The 16,607-nt window shown below is 41.3% G+C and overlaps 2 protein-coding genes across 5 annotated transcripts; both read right to left on the bottom strand.

The window, feature by feature from the left end:
• Nucleotides 1–9,144: 9,144 nt before the first annotated feature.
• Nucleotides 9,145–9,630, bottom strand: LOC117974276 (keratin-associated protein 4-2). Of its 3 annotated transcripts, none has more exons than XM_055101136.1 (2): nucleotides 9,365–9,630; nucleotides 9,145–9,295 (listed from the first exon to the last, which is right to left on the bottom strand). In XM_055101136.1, the coding sequence occupies exons 1-2, from the start codon at nucleotides 9,628–9,630 to the stop codon at nucleotides 9,145–9,147; spliced, it is 417 nt and encodes a 138-aa protein (XP_054957111.1). The 3 variants fall into 3 exon arrangements, with proteins under 3 accessions (XP_054957111.1, XP_054957110.1, XP_034799222.1); XM_055101135.1 differs by having other exon boundaries at nucleotides 9,145–9,340; nucleotides 9,386–9,630; XM_034943331.2 differs by having other exon boundaries at nucleotides 9,145–9,630.
• A 6,238-nt stretch (nucleotides 9,631–15,868) lies between these two features.
• LOC100980510 (keratin-associated protein 4-1) lies at nucleotides 15,869–16,366 on the bottom strand. Of its 2 annotated transcripts, none has more exons than XM_063598623.1 (2): nucleotides 16,128–16,366; nucleotides 15,869–16,079 (listed from the first exon to the last, which is right to left on the bottom strand). In XM_063598623.1, the coding sequence occupies exons 1-2, from the start codon at nucleotides 16,364–16,366 to the stop codon at nucleotides 15,869–15,871; spliced, it is 450 nt and encodes a 149-aa protein (XP_063454693.1). The 2 variants fall into 2 exon arrangements, with proteins under 2 accessions (XP_063454693.1, XP_063454694.1); XM_063598624.1 differs by having other exon boundaries at nucleotides 15,869–16,022.
• Nucleotides 16,367–16,607: the final 241 nt, after the last annotated feature.

Below are 16,607 nucleotides of genomic sequence, written 5' to 3'. Positions count from 1 at the left end.
TTTACAGAAGCACCTGGCTCAAGGTCCTGCCTTGCTTATAAAACAGAGGCATTAAATGGATAATCTGAGAGACCCAAGTTGCCAGCCATTGGGATTACAAATTTGATGTAGATTCTCCTTCAGGGGAGTTCACAGCTTGCTAGAAGGCACACACACACACACATACACACACACACACACACACAGAATTATACTGTGATAAAGTAACATCAAAGGAGCTCATTATAGTTTAATTAAAAGAATCATACTTAAAACAAATTAGCAAACATGACAATTTGGTGGATTAATTCATAAATAAATATTTTAATTTAGTTTGTATCTATTTTTATGATATTGTAAAATTTACATACACTGAAATGAACAAATCCCAAATGTACTATTTGATGAGTTTTTATAAATGGGTACATCCATGTAACCTCCACACCTATTAAGAGAATGATGTAATTTGGCTGTGTCCCCACCCAAATCTCATCTTGAATTGTAGCTCCCGTACTCCCCATGTGTCGTGGTGTCGTGGTGTCGTGGTGTCATGGGAGGGACCCGGTGGGAGGTAATTGAATCAAGGGGGCTGATTTTTCCCATGCTGTTCTCATAATAGTGAATAAGCCTCATGAGATCTGATGGTTTTATAAAGACCAGTTCCCCTGCACATGCTCTTTTGCCTTCTGCCATGTAAGAGATGCCTTTGCTCCTCCTTCACCTTCTGCCATGATTGTGAGGCCTCCCCTGCCATGTGGAACTGCGAGTCTTTTTTAGAGACTCACAGTTAAACCTCCTTTTCTTTATAAATTACCCAGTCTCTGGTATTTCTTCATGCAGTATGAAAATGGATGAATACAGAGAACATTTTCATTATACTAGAAAGTTCCCAAATGTCACTTCAGTAAACTCATCACTTCATAGAGGCAGCCATATGGGGAAATTATTAGCCATGTTCTAATAATTTTTCCACCATAGGTTAGTTTTGATTTGAATATTCAAACAAATTATATATAGCATAATTGTTTTTTCTGTCTGTCATCTTTGCCTTGGTATGTGGCTGTGAGAGTCGCAATGTTGATGCATGCATCACTAGTTCATTCAGAGCTATACTAATAACTGCCAGGGCTTCATTTTAACTATACCAACCAATGTCATGGTAGGGCGACCAGCTGTTTCTGATTGCCCAGTCTGAGGGCATTCCCTGAACTCAGGGCTCTCATTGCTAGAACTAGGAAGTCGCAAGAAGAAAGAGACAGGTTGTTCACTCTATGATAGCATCCTTAAATGTCTTAATTAAGATCATTAAAGACCAAACACCTTGCAATATTTCTGTCACATTAACTTGTTTAGCAAACACTTGATTTACAAGTCTTTACTTTATGGGCTGTGTTTGCAAAGCTGGAGAACATGAAAGATTGAAACAATTGTATTGTGAAGCCACATGGTGTCCTGAAGAGGCAGTTGTTCATTTGATTTGCTGTATATCAGGGGCTGAGGAAAAATTAAAAACATAAAAGAAAAAGGTTTTGATTATGAGGGGAGAGGTTTCTATATAAATTTATGGAGATTAAGAAAACCCTATTGCCACAGCTACAAAGGCAGGTACATTCTGAAGGTAGGGAAATGTATGGAGAATCACAACCCCTCATCCAGGGGTTCTACAAGTTGGCTGAATATTAGAGTCACTCGGGGAGTGTTAAAAACTACTGATGCCTGACTCTTGCTCAGAAAAATTCTGACTTAAGTGCTGTGGGTTATGGCCTGGGCACCAGAATTTTTCAAGTTTCTCAGGTAAAGGGCAGCCAAGTTTGAGACCCATCTGCTTAAACTGTTGTATGACATACATTGTATAATATTCAACTGGAAACAGAAGCAACTAAAATAATTAAAATACAATTGGTAGTATCTACATAGTAGAGAAAATGATACTGGATTTTAAACACTGAATTTGGAGTATTGTAAACTAAAACACTTATAATTATCTTTGCTATTTTAGATGACTCTAATACCAAAACTGACAGTCCACATGGATGATAATGGAGCAACAGGGCATGAACCACCACGGGAAATTCGTATAGACAGCACACTGGATTTTTACAAAATGAGCCTCAAAAGCAGGCGAGATGTCTGTCACTGTATGTATTTGCTGCTAAATTCTACTCACCGTCTGGTGAAGCATACTTGATATTAACTTGAGGACCACACACACAAGTTACGCCAAGTCTATCTAAACTGTCCTTCTTTTATTATATAGACTAGCAGAAGGAGTGCAAGTTTTTCTTTCATATACCTTTTTAAATTTTAAACTAATTTTATGGTTGTCTTTTTAGAAGTTCATGATTAAAGACTTCACTTAGGTAAACATCAAGGAAATTAGAATGAAGTGAACCCAACTGATATTTGCAATCAACACTGAAGAACATGTGTTGTGTTTACCCCGCAACCTGGACGCATCGTATTAACATACCCTTTAAAGAATGACATGGGAAATGGGCTTCTCTTGTCAGGTATCACATCTATTATGTTAGTACTCTGACATTTTTGGAATGAAAACCTAGTATGTATTTTGGAAATAAAATGTAATTTCATTAGGTGAATTACTGTGACTTAGTTATAAGACTGTGAAATACATAGAGAGGCCTACAAAAGGCATGTCTAATTGATAGATAAATTATCATATTTCCAATTCAATTAAGTTCCTATTTATAATAAAAATCAAACTATTAAAATATTTAAGAATAAGCATTAAACAATGCTACCATTCTAGGTATGAAGTGGTATGTGTAATTAGAGCAATATTTAAAATAATATGAATACTCATATGCCATTCAGTAAATCTCTTTGTTCTAAACTGTCTTCAATCACTGCTTTATCTTGACTTTTAAAACTTAAATAGGATATTTCAGTTCACCTTGGATTTTAAAAAAACTTTTTAAGTGAAAAAATATAGGATATTTCAGTTCACCTTGGATTTTAAAAAAACTTTTTAAGTGAAAAAATATACTAAAAATGTATAACATATATACATTAATTAATTAATAATTGATATAACTAATAATTATTAAGCAAGCATGTATGTACCCAAAGCCTTCGTCAAGAAATAGAATCTTGTCATCCATAAGAGGTGCTCCTATATGTCTTTTCTTGACTGTATCTCCCTCCCTCCATTCTAGAAGTAATCACTATTCTGATTTTAAATCCTTCTACTGTATTTTTTATAGTTTTTCAACCTAGACATGCATCCCTAATAATACAGTTTATTTTCCCACATTTTAAAATTTAATCTAAATGGAATCATAGTATGTGTATTTTGTGTTTTGATTATCTTGCTCAATATTGTGTAAGAGCTGGGGCAGCAGCCTCTAAGTTAGCCCCATTATTTCTGCCACCTGGTGCTCATGGTCTTAAGTAATTCCAACCCTTTGAGTAACTTATTTCTAACCAACATCATATGGTACATTGAATGATTAAGTTATTATTCAAAAGATTGTCACTTTCTTCTTGTTGGCCAGCTCTGGTTTGCTCTCACTCTCACTCTCATTGGGTTTGATGAAGCCAGCTGCTATAAGAGACAGAGATCCATGTGGTAACAACTCGAAGACAGCCTCCATCCAACAGCCCACAAGGAGCTGAGGCTCCCTCTAATTGTCCTTGGGAGCTGAATCCTGTCAACAACCATTTAGTGAGCCTGGATGCGGCTGCTTCCTAGTTGAGGCTTTAGATGAGACTCTAGTGACAGTGAACACCTTGATTACAGCCTTGGAAAACACTATGATGCAGAGAACATAGGTAAGGCATGCCTGAATTCTTGATCCACAGAAATTGTGAGATAATGTATGTTGTTTTAAGCTGTTAAGTTGTGAAGTGATAATATAAGGCAACAGTAGATAACTAGTATAGATTTATCTGGTAACATACAGCCCATGGAAGAAGAGGAAGGGATAAAAAGGTGCAGAGAAGGGAGGCTGAGGCGGGTGGATCACGTGGTCAGGAGATTGAGACCATCCTGGCTAACATGGTGAAACCCCAACTCTACTAAAAATACAAAAAGTTAGCCGGGCATGGTGGCATGTGCCTGTAGTCCCAGCTACTCTGGAGACTGAGGCAGGAGAATTGCTTGAACCTGGGAGGCAGAGGTTGCAGTGAGCTGAGATCTCGCCACTGTGCCCCAGCCTGGGAGACAGAGCAAGACTCCATCTCAAAAAAAAAAAAAAAAAAAGTACAGAGAAGTGGAAATATTAAAATAGCTCTGGTCTTAAGGCCAAGCAGCTGACTATATTTCTGGGGTGAATCTTGGAGACACTCTGTTTACAAAAGCAGTAAGGAATGAGCAAGTAAGAGAGCCACCAACATCAATGAGAAATTTAGTAGTGCCTATTCCATAAAGTCAGCATTTGTGATAAAAAGTTTTGTTATAGAACTAAGCTTCCCAGGAGTAATGGGAATGATAAGATCCCAGAATAGCAAAGCCAGGAGGTAGCATTTAACTTTAAGAATTAGTGTAGGTATAATTATATGATATGCAGCAAGCAAGGAATGGCAAACTAGGCAGAGTGATCTGTGACTTACAGGGATCTGTAGTTATGGACAATAGAACATAGTGGTCCTCAGAACAGGACATAGGTGGCCAAAAGGGCATAGGAATAACTGTAGACTCTGTAGATCAATAGCTATGTCTATATCCATATCTATATCTATATCCATAGCTAGCTACATCTACATCTTATACATGTAGATGTATACATCTACATCATATACATGTAGATGTATACATCTACATTATATACATGTAGATGTATATAATCTACATCTACAGTTGACCCTTGAACAACGGGTTTGAACAACATGGGTTCACTTACACATGGATTTTCTTCTGCCTCTGCCACTTCTGAGACAGCAACACCAGCCCCTCCTCCTCTTCCTCTTCCTCTCAGCCTAATCAACATGAAGATGACCAAGATAAAGACCTTATGATGATCCATTTCCACTTAATAAACAGTAGATATATTTTCTCCTCCTTGTGATATTCCTAATAACATTTTCTCTTCTCTAACTTACATTAATGTAAGAATACAGAATACAATACATATAACACATAAAATGTGTGTTGATTGTTTATGTTTTCAGTAAGGCTCTGGTCAACAATAGGCTATTAGTAACTGAGTTTTGGGAAAGTCAAAGATATTCTTTAATTTCTGGCTGCACAGGGTATTGGCACCATAACACTTGTCTCATTTGAGGGCCAACTGTATATCTGTATCTCCAACTGTGTATATGTATATTTCAACAGCTTAAGATTAAACAAGCAAAAAGATAAGTTGCTCCAATGGAAATTCATAATCCTTTATCCAGTTTCCAGATGTGAGTTGATTATTGGACCTAGAATGTATCAACTGAAGGAGAGGCCAGTCCTCCCAAAAACGGGGTCACAGCAAATAGTAGCCTCACTAGTCCTTTCCCATAAATACCCACAGCCATCTTCTTAGGGGAAAGTGGAATCCCCATGCATTTGGATCCTGTTCGATACCAGATCTGAGTTGACATTGACAGTTGGAAACCCAAAATGTGAACACAAACCCCATTAGGATCTCATAATGACGGTCGGAAAATAAATGGAGTCTTGATCCGGGTTAGTCTTACAGTAGTTTCACAGGGTGCACAGACCCGCATGTGGTCATTTACCCAGTTCTCCAATGTAGAGTTCACCAATAACATTCCTTGACCTATGGAGTAAGAATTATTACAATAGGAAAGGCCCAATGGGAGCTCGTGACATTGCTTGGGACCTCTCACACATTCTCCACGCAAGTGAGTGGATAGAAGCAAGAAATTAGAGACATATTCAAGACTTACAAATGCAGGAGAGGTGAATACCACCTTCATATGATTCACTAGTTCAGACCCAACAAAAACCACATAGATCATGGCAGATGACAGTGGATGAACACAAACTCTGTCAAATAAAAATCTAATTATAGCCAATGTGATTGATGCATGTAGAATCATTTCTGGGACAAATGAACACAGTCTCCAATATGGGGTGTATGGCAACCAAACTGGCAAATGTATCCTTTTCAATAACCACCAGGAAGCAGCATCAGAAGTGAATCCATTTCACCTGGAACAGACAGTGGTGTTAACACTCTGTGCTGAACTAGGGATATGGTAATTCTCCTGATCTTTGTCACAGTATAGTCGCAAAAGATCTAGGCATTGTGAGCATCCTACAGTACAGCATGCTGATCCACAATATTGATAATGTCATGTGAATCAGATTTGATGAACACAAAATGTGAATACTGTGGAGACCTTGCTAAGGATCCATGTGCTCTAGAAGAGAAGAGAAAAGGATTCCAGAGGCTGCCACACTGGTAATATTTTTAAGCGTCCTGTCTACAGCATACCAGGACACCACTGCTGAATATCCGACCTGCCAGCAAGAGAGTGGCCCTGAGTCCCTCGTAAGGTACCATCCTATGAGAGGATCAGCCAGTTACTTGCTGCTGATGGAATTGACATACAGTCAGGCGATGGGCTTGCATTTTCTGCTTGCAGTGCCTCAGCCAGCACCGTTATATGGGGGCCCAAGAGAACTTGTTGTGGCAGTGTGGAATCCTACCTAACTTCACCTTTGACTGATCAACCCCATATGGAGCACAAGGTGTGTGGCAATGGGCAGGTAACTGTAGATGCCCTGTTATCCACAGTATACTTTATGCTGCACCATCCAGAAACAGCTGAATGGATAGTGTGATGCAACCACCTCTTGAAGCCATAATGGAGGTCTCAGCTTGGAGATGACACCCTGTGAGGTGGAGCACTGTTCTTCAGGATGCAGTAAGAATTATTACACCAATCACCATCACATGGTACTGTGTCCACAACAGGTAAAATACATTAATACAGAAAACCAAAGTGTGGACAGAGGAGTTGCTCACTCACCTTCATGCCCTGTGAGCCACTTGAGGGAATTTGTGCTCCCTCCCAAATAACTGTAAGTTTTATGGAGAGATCCTGGCTCCAAGAGGGGAGGAGCCACCTCCAGGGGGCATAGTAAGGATTTGATTGGAATTAAAGCTATGGTTGTTACCTTATCACTTTGGCTGGAGAAAAGCACATAAAGAAAAGAGCTGTTGCCACAGGCAATTGGCCTCATCATCGTGAGGAAGTAGGACCGCTGCTATGCCAATGGGGACAGGGAGGAATATATTTAGCACTTAAGTGATCCCCTGGGGCATGCTTGGTGCTTCTACTTCCAGCCTTGGCTGCATATGAGCAAGTTCAAGGGCTCAAGCCTGATAAGGACACAGTAACCAAGGCTTAGAGCTCTCAGGATGAGGACTCGGGTTACCCTACCAAGCAAGTGACCTAGACCAGAAGCAGGGGTGCCCATGACCCCTCCTCTCATACGTTTCTCTAGAAACTGTGACCAACCAGTTGGAGTGAGCCTAATGAGAGAAACAGCTGCAGCTGAGCAGTGCCAGAGGTGGACTACAGGGCTCCCTATCCTGATCCCATTTACCAGAAAGATACCCCCATCCCCAAGCTAGTGTAAGTAGGACAGCCAGCAGCTCCCTTTGTTCACCTGCACACTTCTCCAGATAGTTGTCCTCAGCTTACAGGAGCCGCCTCATCTGGAGGATTCCGCCCTCTTTGCATCCTCTTCCTCTCCCACAGGTGGGCCATAGCTAGTGGTAACTGATGTAGGATTGTAAAGTTCCAACCACCTTACCTCTCAGAAAGATGGGTCTGTAATACCATTCACACTCTAGAGCTTCCTGTGGGGTCAAATGACAATAAAATCCTTTTGGGCTTAGCCTCTTCTACAATCCTATTCTGTTTCCGACATTTCCTTACTGATTTCTCCTGAGAGCATTTTCTTATAAAAGTCACTTGTGCAAACATCCTGTTTTAGATCTTTCTTTGGTGCCTCCAACTTAGCAGCGTGGCTCAGGGTGAAACCTTTTTCAATATAGCCTTTTTTAGGATGAGAATCACCAACACGGTGGTTGTGTCCTATCCCTCAGATAAAACGATGTGAAGAAAAAAACAATCAAAGACAACTAGTTTAAAAGCAAACATGCATATTGAAATAAAAACTTTAAAAATTAAAATTCTTAAAAGAAGACCAAAAAAGTAAATGAACAAATAATAGAAAAAAATTGTAATGCGCAAAAATTGAAAAGAAAAAAAACAGCAAAATGTTCAGAGGTGTCCATTCAGGTGACAGTAAACTCAAGAGTTGATCAAAATCTATGGTAACCATTCATATTGTACAAAAACATTTTGAAGGACACTAATACTGAGATTAGGAATGCTGCTGTTTTAGATTGTGTGCTCTCTGGGGCAAACCCACAAAAGAGGATCTGAGAACATGTGGTATATTTGGACGATTAACCCAAGAAACACTGGAGGAAACTTGAAGAATGACCCTGGGAAGGAGGGAAAGTCATTATAGAGTGAGTTCATGATCAGAATGTTCCTGCAGGCATCTGGTATAAATCCCGCTGAAGACCTCTGGAAGACTGGTTTGACATACCCCCCACTGGAGGGAAACAAGCCAGGGCATATATTACCAACTCCCACTCATTCTCTGAGTGCTGTTCCTAGAGGCTTTAAGTCTCCAGCCCAGAGTTTGCTCCTTTATCCAGAGAAAGTCCTCAGGTAGAGAGTTCCAGGTGCCTGCTCTAAGGAACCATTTTCCTATGTTTGAATGGAGAGTGCTGATAGGATAGAGGTGGAGCCCCTGATATCATCTGCTGTGGTCTTCTCCCTCTGCAGGGAAGAACATCAGAAAATTTGACAGGTAAGGATGAGAATTCAAGGAGGAAAAATGAAACACAATGCCCGTATATTATTTGTATGCCTCAAAAATTAAAATTTATTTAAGAAAGAGGAATAGCTCCATGTGATAAATTATGGTAGAGAGCAAATATTTCAATTCAGGGAACATGGGGTTGACATATTTCAGAGAAAATTCAAACTTGTATTCATTTGGTAGAGGGTAGCAACATAGTGTTTGGTGAGCATATTTGGAGGCCAAACTCAATCCAAGAATTGGTTGGAACTGAGGTTGTCCAATTGGCCTTGCATGATTCAGTTCACAGGTGGACCATATCAAGAATGCTGGTTAATAAAGGCAGGTGAGTGTAGGTGAGGGCATCAGCAGCAAGAGCCACTAGAGCAGGTTGGGCGGCAGCAGGTGGACACATAGCAGCTGGGGCGGTAGCAGGTGGTCCTGCAGCAGGTGGTCCGGCAGCAGCTGGGGCGGCAGCAGGTGGGCTGGCAGCACACAGACTGGCAGCACTGGGGCCTGCAGCAGCTGGACACACAGCAGCTGGGGCGGCAGCAGGTGGTCCTGCAGCAGGTAGTCTGGCAGCACTGGGGTCTGAAGCAGCTGGACACACAGCAGCTGGGACGGCAGCAGGTGGTCCTGCAGCAAGTGGTCTGGCAGCAGCTGGGGCTGCAACAGGTGGGCTGGCAGCACACAGACTGGCAGCACTGCGGTCTGCAGCAGCTGGACACACAGCAGCTGGGGCGGCAGCAGGTGGTCCTGCAGCAGGTGGTCTGGCAGCAGCTGGGACGGCAGCAGTTCTCTAGGCCACAGCCCTGGTCAGAGCACACAGAGCCACAACAGGAGTTGACCATGGTGTCAGAGGGTGGAGGTTCTGGGTGGATTTCCAGGAAGGTGGGTTTGGAAGGTTTGGAAGTTTCCTTGCCCCAGATCCTCTTTTATACCTTGCTAAGGCCTGATGTCATCAGATGCAGCACTCTTTCCTTGTTATTGTTTGTCCTGATATGTAGGCAATTATCAAATTAGGCAAGTTTGTTGTTCTGGTTAACTTATCCACATAGATGGAAACACTATCTCCTTTCCCTAATGTGTTAGGACTCCTTAGCTCAGCTCTTCCTGAACCACCTCCTGTGTCTCTCTTACTGTAGCTTCCTCCTAGAGCAGCCATGTGACATCTGCCTGTAAGCACATACTATGTGCTTCAGTCTCATTTGCTTAACACATCATGACTACTCTTGGGTGATTACTATTCTTACAGGCCCATGACTCTTTCTGGTGACTCAGGAGGATAAAGCTGCATTTCAGTCTGATGGCTCCTTCATTACAGGTCAGATGGCCTGTGAAGGTTTCAGTGTGAAACAGATTTCAGTGTGAAACAGATGACCACTGGTGTGAGAACGAGAACACTGTAGGACCTATTGCTTTTCTATCTTCCGCACTCTGAATTGTGACCCATTTTCTAGACCTTCTGATGAGAAATACAGAGCTGTTTTAAGGTGGAAAACTAAGCTGTGAAAGTTTGATGCTTCCTTTTCTACAGAAACAACCCTCCAAAATTCAGATTCAGGGCCTCTTGGGGAATGTTGGCTTCAGAGAACAGCTATACTTAAAGGTCCAAGTCCCTCATTTTTTTGCTCCCTGGGGCAGATTTTCCTTGTGACTTTGCCTTTCTGCCTTCCTAGCTCTAACAGGGCACATGAGCTCATCTCTCCAGGTTCCAAAATTTTCTGGCCAACCCAAATTAGATGACTCAGTATCCTTTTCTTGCTCTAATTCGCTCCCAGCCCTCTTGCTTTCTCTGCTGAATTGCTGGGCCTTGAAGATGCCCTATACTCTGCTGCTTCCTTATAGAAGTTGTTGATCCAATTTCACACTTTACATCTTTGTTTTCAAAAAATAAATCAATAAAGAGAGAAAGAAAGCAGAAAACAGGTATCAAGAACAAAGGATATCAGCCTATATTTTTTCATGTAGGGATGGCTGACTATTGTTTCAAAAATGTGCTATGTTGTCAATTCATTAACTCATCAGTTAATAAATATATATGTATTTCCCCACCCCTGAGGAGTCAAGGAACCCAGGGAAGGGGGTGGAAAAATGTCTGACTTACCATGATAGAAATGTTTTATGAACTGGGCAGCCTCTGCAGATAATCAGGGAAGGAGTTTCAGTGTAAGCTGGTGTTTCTGAGGGAGATCCAAGAACCAGATGGAGGGGATTGGATGAATGAGGGAGATTCCCTTTCTGCTCTCAGGTGCTTATAAGTCTAATAAATCAAATTGTGGTGTTCTTATGATGCTGCTATGTTCCAAGCCAGTTCCTACTCCTGCCCTGGCCCTAATTTCCAGGTGATTCAAGCAGAATGAAAACAACTTGGGCTCCCAAGTGAACCCCTGCTTGGTGCGCTGGCTGGTGTTCTGAGCCTGCACTGTTCTCTGGCTCTGATGTACCCAGACATCATATTTTATTGAGGGATGAAAGTGGGTTCCATGATGCTGTGGGATTAAGACCCTGTGAGCCCCATGGTGGTGTACGAGAACAACTCTAAGATTTCCAGGAGACCTTGTATTTTGGAAAAGAATCATGCCCTTGAGAAGCCGTGACGATTGGTGCCTGCTGATGATTCAGTAGAGATCACTTTATATTAACTATTTTTCTCATGATGTGAGTGTGTGTGAGTGTGTGTGTGTGTGTGTGTTTTCCTTAAGATAAATTTACATTATATTTAGGAATCTCTCACGATTTCTTCTAGTACTTTAACAATTTCATTTTTTCTACCTCTACTCAGCTATAATTGAAATATAAAATTGTATGTATATAAGGTGTACACCCTGATGCTCTGATATGTATATATTGTGAAATTATTGTCATGATAAAATTAGTTAACGCCTCCACCACTTCACATAGTTACCATTTTTTGAGTGTGTATAGTGAGAACATTTTAGATCTAGTCTTTCAGCAAATTTTAAATATACAATACAGTGTAATTAACTACAGTGACCATGCTGTACATTAGATCCTCAGAACCTATTCTTCTTATAAATGAATATTTTCTCCCTTTGACCAACATTTCCTCATTTCCTCCATCCACAACCTTTGACAATCACCATTCTACCCTCTGTTTCTATGAGTTTTTAGATTCCACATGTAAATGAGATTATTTGTCTTTCATTGTCTGACCTACTTCACTTAGCATAATGTCCTCAAAGTCCATCCATGTTGTCCCAAATGACAGGATTTTCTTCATTTCATGGCTAATAACATTTCAGTGTGTGTGTGTGTGTAAAATCCTTGCAATCTTACCTTGGCGTTTGTGCCTTTGAGGACACAGTCTCCTCTTCCACACTTTACAAGTTCCCTTTGGCAGGGAAAGACTCTCAGCAGTCAACTCGGCCTGGGATTCTGGACGGGGAAGCTGGTAGCATTTGTGAACAGGCAGGGCTTACTCTTGGGGGTCTCTGGGTGGGTAAAACTCCTGCCCAGGCCCTGAGGTTCAGTGGGGCTGCTGCCTGGGCTTTTGTGCAGCTGTGGCTACTGGCTGGGATCCACGGTTAGGTGTGGCCACTGAACGGTTTCATTTTTATGTTGAATATTTTATCTGGATGAAATTTGTTTTGATTTAACAAATGAAAATCTCTCCTTTTTTTCTTCATTCTGTACATCTTTCATTAATCCCTTTTACTCTTTCTTCCTTTTTTCCCTTTCCTTCGTTTATTCCTGAATTTGGCTACCTGTTTTATAGTATATTTGAAATAATCCTTTCCATACTGCTTTTAAGACACCAGCTTTAGGATATAATTAATTTGTATAGACATTTTTTTTTTGAGACGGAGTCTCACTCTTTCGCCCAGGCCAGAGTGCAGTGGCGCTATCTTGGCTCACTGCAAACTCTGCCTCCCCAGTTCACACCATTCTCCTGCCTCAGCCTCCTGAGTAGCTGGGACTACAGGCACCCGCCACCATGCCTGGCTAATTTTTTGTATTTTTAGTAGAGATAGTGTTTCACCGTGTTAGCCAGGATGGTCTCTATCTCCTGACCTCGTGATCCACCTGCCTCGGCCTCCCAAAGTGCTGGGATTACAGGAGTGAGCCATGTATAGACTTTTAAGTCAATTTCTGGGCTCTACTCAATGGCAAACTTCACTGTTTGAAAATCTCTGGGTTAGATATCTCTAACGTGACTTCCAGTTTACAAACCTATACATTTATGACTTTTTTTTATTCCCTTTTACTTGATGACTCATTGTTATCCTTTATCCCTCCCATCCATGTTCATGCTTATCTTTTAAAATTTATAATTGTCCTCAGGTTCAGTCATGTAAAATCCCATTTTTAAGAGTATGGATCCTATAAGATACAGTAATTTTCCCTACATGCTCCTCCTAGGAGAGAAGCAATTCAAAATAAAATACCCAGCCACAAATACCCGAAAGACATTTCTGTCTAACCTAAATTATGACTTAAAATAGTGATATAAACTCTTCAAAAATTATTTTTCCCAACAACCATATTACTAGGTTAGTGCTGAATGCACCAAAGTCCTCCAAATATTAGCCATAATTAGATAGGCCACAGGAATAAATACAACCTGCATTTTTATACTTCTGGCAACACATCTTGCCTGTTTCGTGCCTATGTTCATTTCAAAATTTAACTGAGACATAAGCTAATGTTTACCCAGAAAAGTGTATTTAGATTCTCATAAGAATAGAGAGATACCCTTACAAGAAAGACTTAAATATTAGAACTCTTTCATCCAGAAAGAAAATAGAAGGTTGGTTAAGAAACTCTTAAAAGCCTTGGCTGGGCGCAGTGGCTCATGCCTGTAATCCCAGCACTTTGGGAGCCCGAGGCAGGTGGATCATGAGGTCAGGAGATCGAGACCATCCTGGCTAACACGGTGAAACCCTGTCTCTACTAAAAATACAAAAATTTAGCCGGGCACGGTGGCGGGTGCTTGTAGTCCCAGCTACTCAGGAGGCTGAGGCAGGAGAATGGCGTGAACCCGGGAGGCAGAGCTTGCAGTGAGCCAAGATCGCGCCACTGCACTCCAGCCTGGGCGACAGAGTGAGACTCCATCTCAAAAAAAAAAAAAAAAGAATGTGACTTTTTTTATGACACTAATGCTATATTGCTCTACTGATATGATAATGTACTTTAATTTTTGCCATTTTCTTCTTCGTCCTTGTCTAAATTTTGCTTCTAACTAAAGTCCTTAACTCTTGGGCCTATTGATATTATTTGGTTATAGAATGGAAATTATCTCAAAGACATGAGAAACTGTGATAAGTTTGAACTTCCAAAAGGGAAAGTAGTTGCTAAAGAGCAGAGGAAACAACCAGATGGCTGCCTTGGAGCTAGGCTGCCTTGGGTAAAACATTCACTTGTCATGGGGAGATGAGAGGCTGCTGTAAACATGGTGACACACGCTGTAAAGACAAAACAGATAACATTTCTTGACAATTTGCTTTGCCTATCCCAGACAAGTGTGGACAGTAATTGGTATTTAGGTATAAATTATACCAATGAAAATGAGAAATCTACCAGTATTTCTCGCTTTACCTTCCTGCTGTCTACCCATCAGCTGAGTGGCGCCCCCATCATTTGCAATGACCTTCCACTGCATCTGTGCTTCACCTTGACAGCCTTGGCATTACTGCTTACTGCACTCCTGCCCATATTTTCTGATCCTTCATGATTATTATCATTATTGAAAAGAATATTATTTCCCCATTTTAGAACATCTATAATTTTTTTGGTCCTTTCCTGAGGATAATTTTTATTCTATTAACTCCTGTATTTTGCTCAAGTATATATTTTTTTCATGTGGAAGTGACATAAGGCAGAATAAGCAAAGCCATGTGGCTACAGGAGACATATGGTTTGCTTGTCTGAATATGACCAAGTTTACCTGAGATACAAGAAAGCTGTAGAGTCTAAGCATATCCCGAGAGTGCATTCTTAGCTCACAGCTTAAAATTACAGCCTGAGTCCTTCTCTTTTACAACTCTATCATTGCCTACCATTCAAACCCTTACCCAACTCCTCCCTGACTCTTCCCCAAAGAGGATATTCCCTTGTCCATGTGTGGCTCCATCTTTGACTAAGAGCTTTCTCATTTGCCTATGACTTTTAGTATAGTACCATTAACATAGAGGTGATGGGATGAGGCCAGTGAGGTTTAACTTCCACCACATTTGGTCAACAGCAACTGTTTCTTAGCTCATCTCAGTCTTGACCTCATAAGAATGTAAACATTTTCCTATATTTTCCTCCTCTTCATTTCATGGGTCTGTGACCTGCACATCTTCCCTGTACCGACTTAACTCATTCTATTATTAAATGTGTGTATATGTATATTCCTAATGTCTTACTCTTCCCCAAGACAGAAAGTTCTCCTCTGATCAGTACTACCCAGCATAATCTATCTACTTTGCTCTTTCCTCTTATTTCCAAGATTAGACAGTGAGCTCCTTTCAGGAAGCTCCTGTGCCTCACATATCTTGATGTGATCTCCAGAGCCCAACAGTGCAATGAACATGACAGATGATCAATAATTTCATTGACTGAATAAGAAACTTTTGTTAGTTAAATACAGCGAGTTATCTTATTTTGAAAAATTTATGAAGTCCTTTCTATAATATAAGCATTACATTATATTTACAAAATCAGTTTTCTTTCCTGGTCGTGGGAACCCAAATTTGTCTTTATCTTGAGAGAAGTAATGCTAAAAAATAAACTGACAACTAATTCTCAAAAAAATTGAAAAAAGAGAAAAGAATTACTGATATTAAGATAATATTTATTGAAGAACAGTTAATATGTAATTTTGAAGGTCAAATCAGGCATAACAGTCAGAGACTTAGAGGCTTAGTCTAACTGCATCATGCATCTGAGGTCTGAATGCTGGGAAGAGATCCATGGGAAAAATGAGTGGTATTAAATGTAGATGGATGCCCTTTCACCAGTTACTTAGTGGAATAACAGGATAATAAAGCTGATGGCCATTTAACACATGGACAAGTTGATATAAATGACACTTTCATATCATGTGATGGTGACTGGCTCATGGTTGATAGTCCAATATGAGGTTCAACAGGAGGATCCACAGCAGCTGGGGCGGCAGCAAGTTGTACGGCAGCAGGTGGTCTGACAGCAGAGTGGACGGCAGCAGCTGGACACACCACAGCTGGGGCGGCAGGTGGTCTGACAGCAGAGTGGACGGCAGCAGCTGGACACACCACAGCTGGGGTGGCAGGTGGTCTGACAGCAGAGTGGGCGGCAGCAGCTGGACACATCACAGCTGGGGCGGCAGGTGGTCTGACAGCAGAGTGGGCGGCAGCAGCTGGACACACCACAGCTGGGGCGGCAGGTGGTCTGACAACAGACTGGGCGGCAGCAGCTGGGGCGACAGCAAGTGGTCTGGCAGCAGGTAGTCTGAGAGCAGGATGGGCGGCAGCAGCTGGATACAACACAGCTGGGGCAGCAACAGGTGGTCTGGCAGCAGCTGGGGCGGCAGCAGGTCTCTTGGCAGAGGCCTTGATCACAGCCCTGGTCAGAGCAGACAGAGCCACAACAAGAGTTAACCATGGTGTCAGAGGGTGGAGGTTCTAGGTAGGTTTCCAAGACAGTGGGTTTTTCGAATGTGGGAATCTCCTTATCCCATGTCCACTTTTATACTCAGCTGAGGAGCTGTTGTCACCACGTAAAAGCTATTTCCTTGTTATTGTTTATCTTAATAGATAGGCAATTATCAAGTTAGCTAATTGTGGGAAAAAATCTGTATAAAAGGTGGAATGCACTTTTATTCTTTCTCTGTGTTAGAGTTTAG

Source organism: Pan paniscus, chromosome 19 (genome assembly GCF_029289425.2).
Source record: "Pan paniscus chromosome 19, NHGRI_mPanPan1-v2.0_pri, whole genome shotgun sequence".
NCBI lineage: Eukaryota > Metazoa > Chordata > Mammalia > Primates > Hominidae > Pan > Pan paniscus.
The sequence above is the reverse complement of the archived record's forward strand: the minus strand, read 5'-3'. Positions and strand labels throughout refer to the sequence as shown.

Coding starts and splice junctions, on each gene's coding strand:
- LOC100980510 (XM_063598623.1), bottom strand. CDS start 16,366: ATGGTTAACTCTTGTTGTGGCTCTGTCTGCTCTGACCAGGGCTGTGAT. Junction 16,080..16,127: donor TGCCGCCCCAGCTGTGGTGT/GTCCAGCTGCTG, acceptor CTGCCGCCCCAG/CTGTGATGTGTCCAGCTGCT.
- LOC117974276 (XM_034943331.2), bottom strand. CDS start 9,630: ATGGTCAACTCCTGTTGTGGCTCTGTGTGCTCTGACCAGGGCTGTGGC.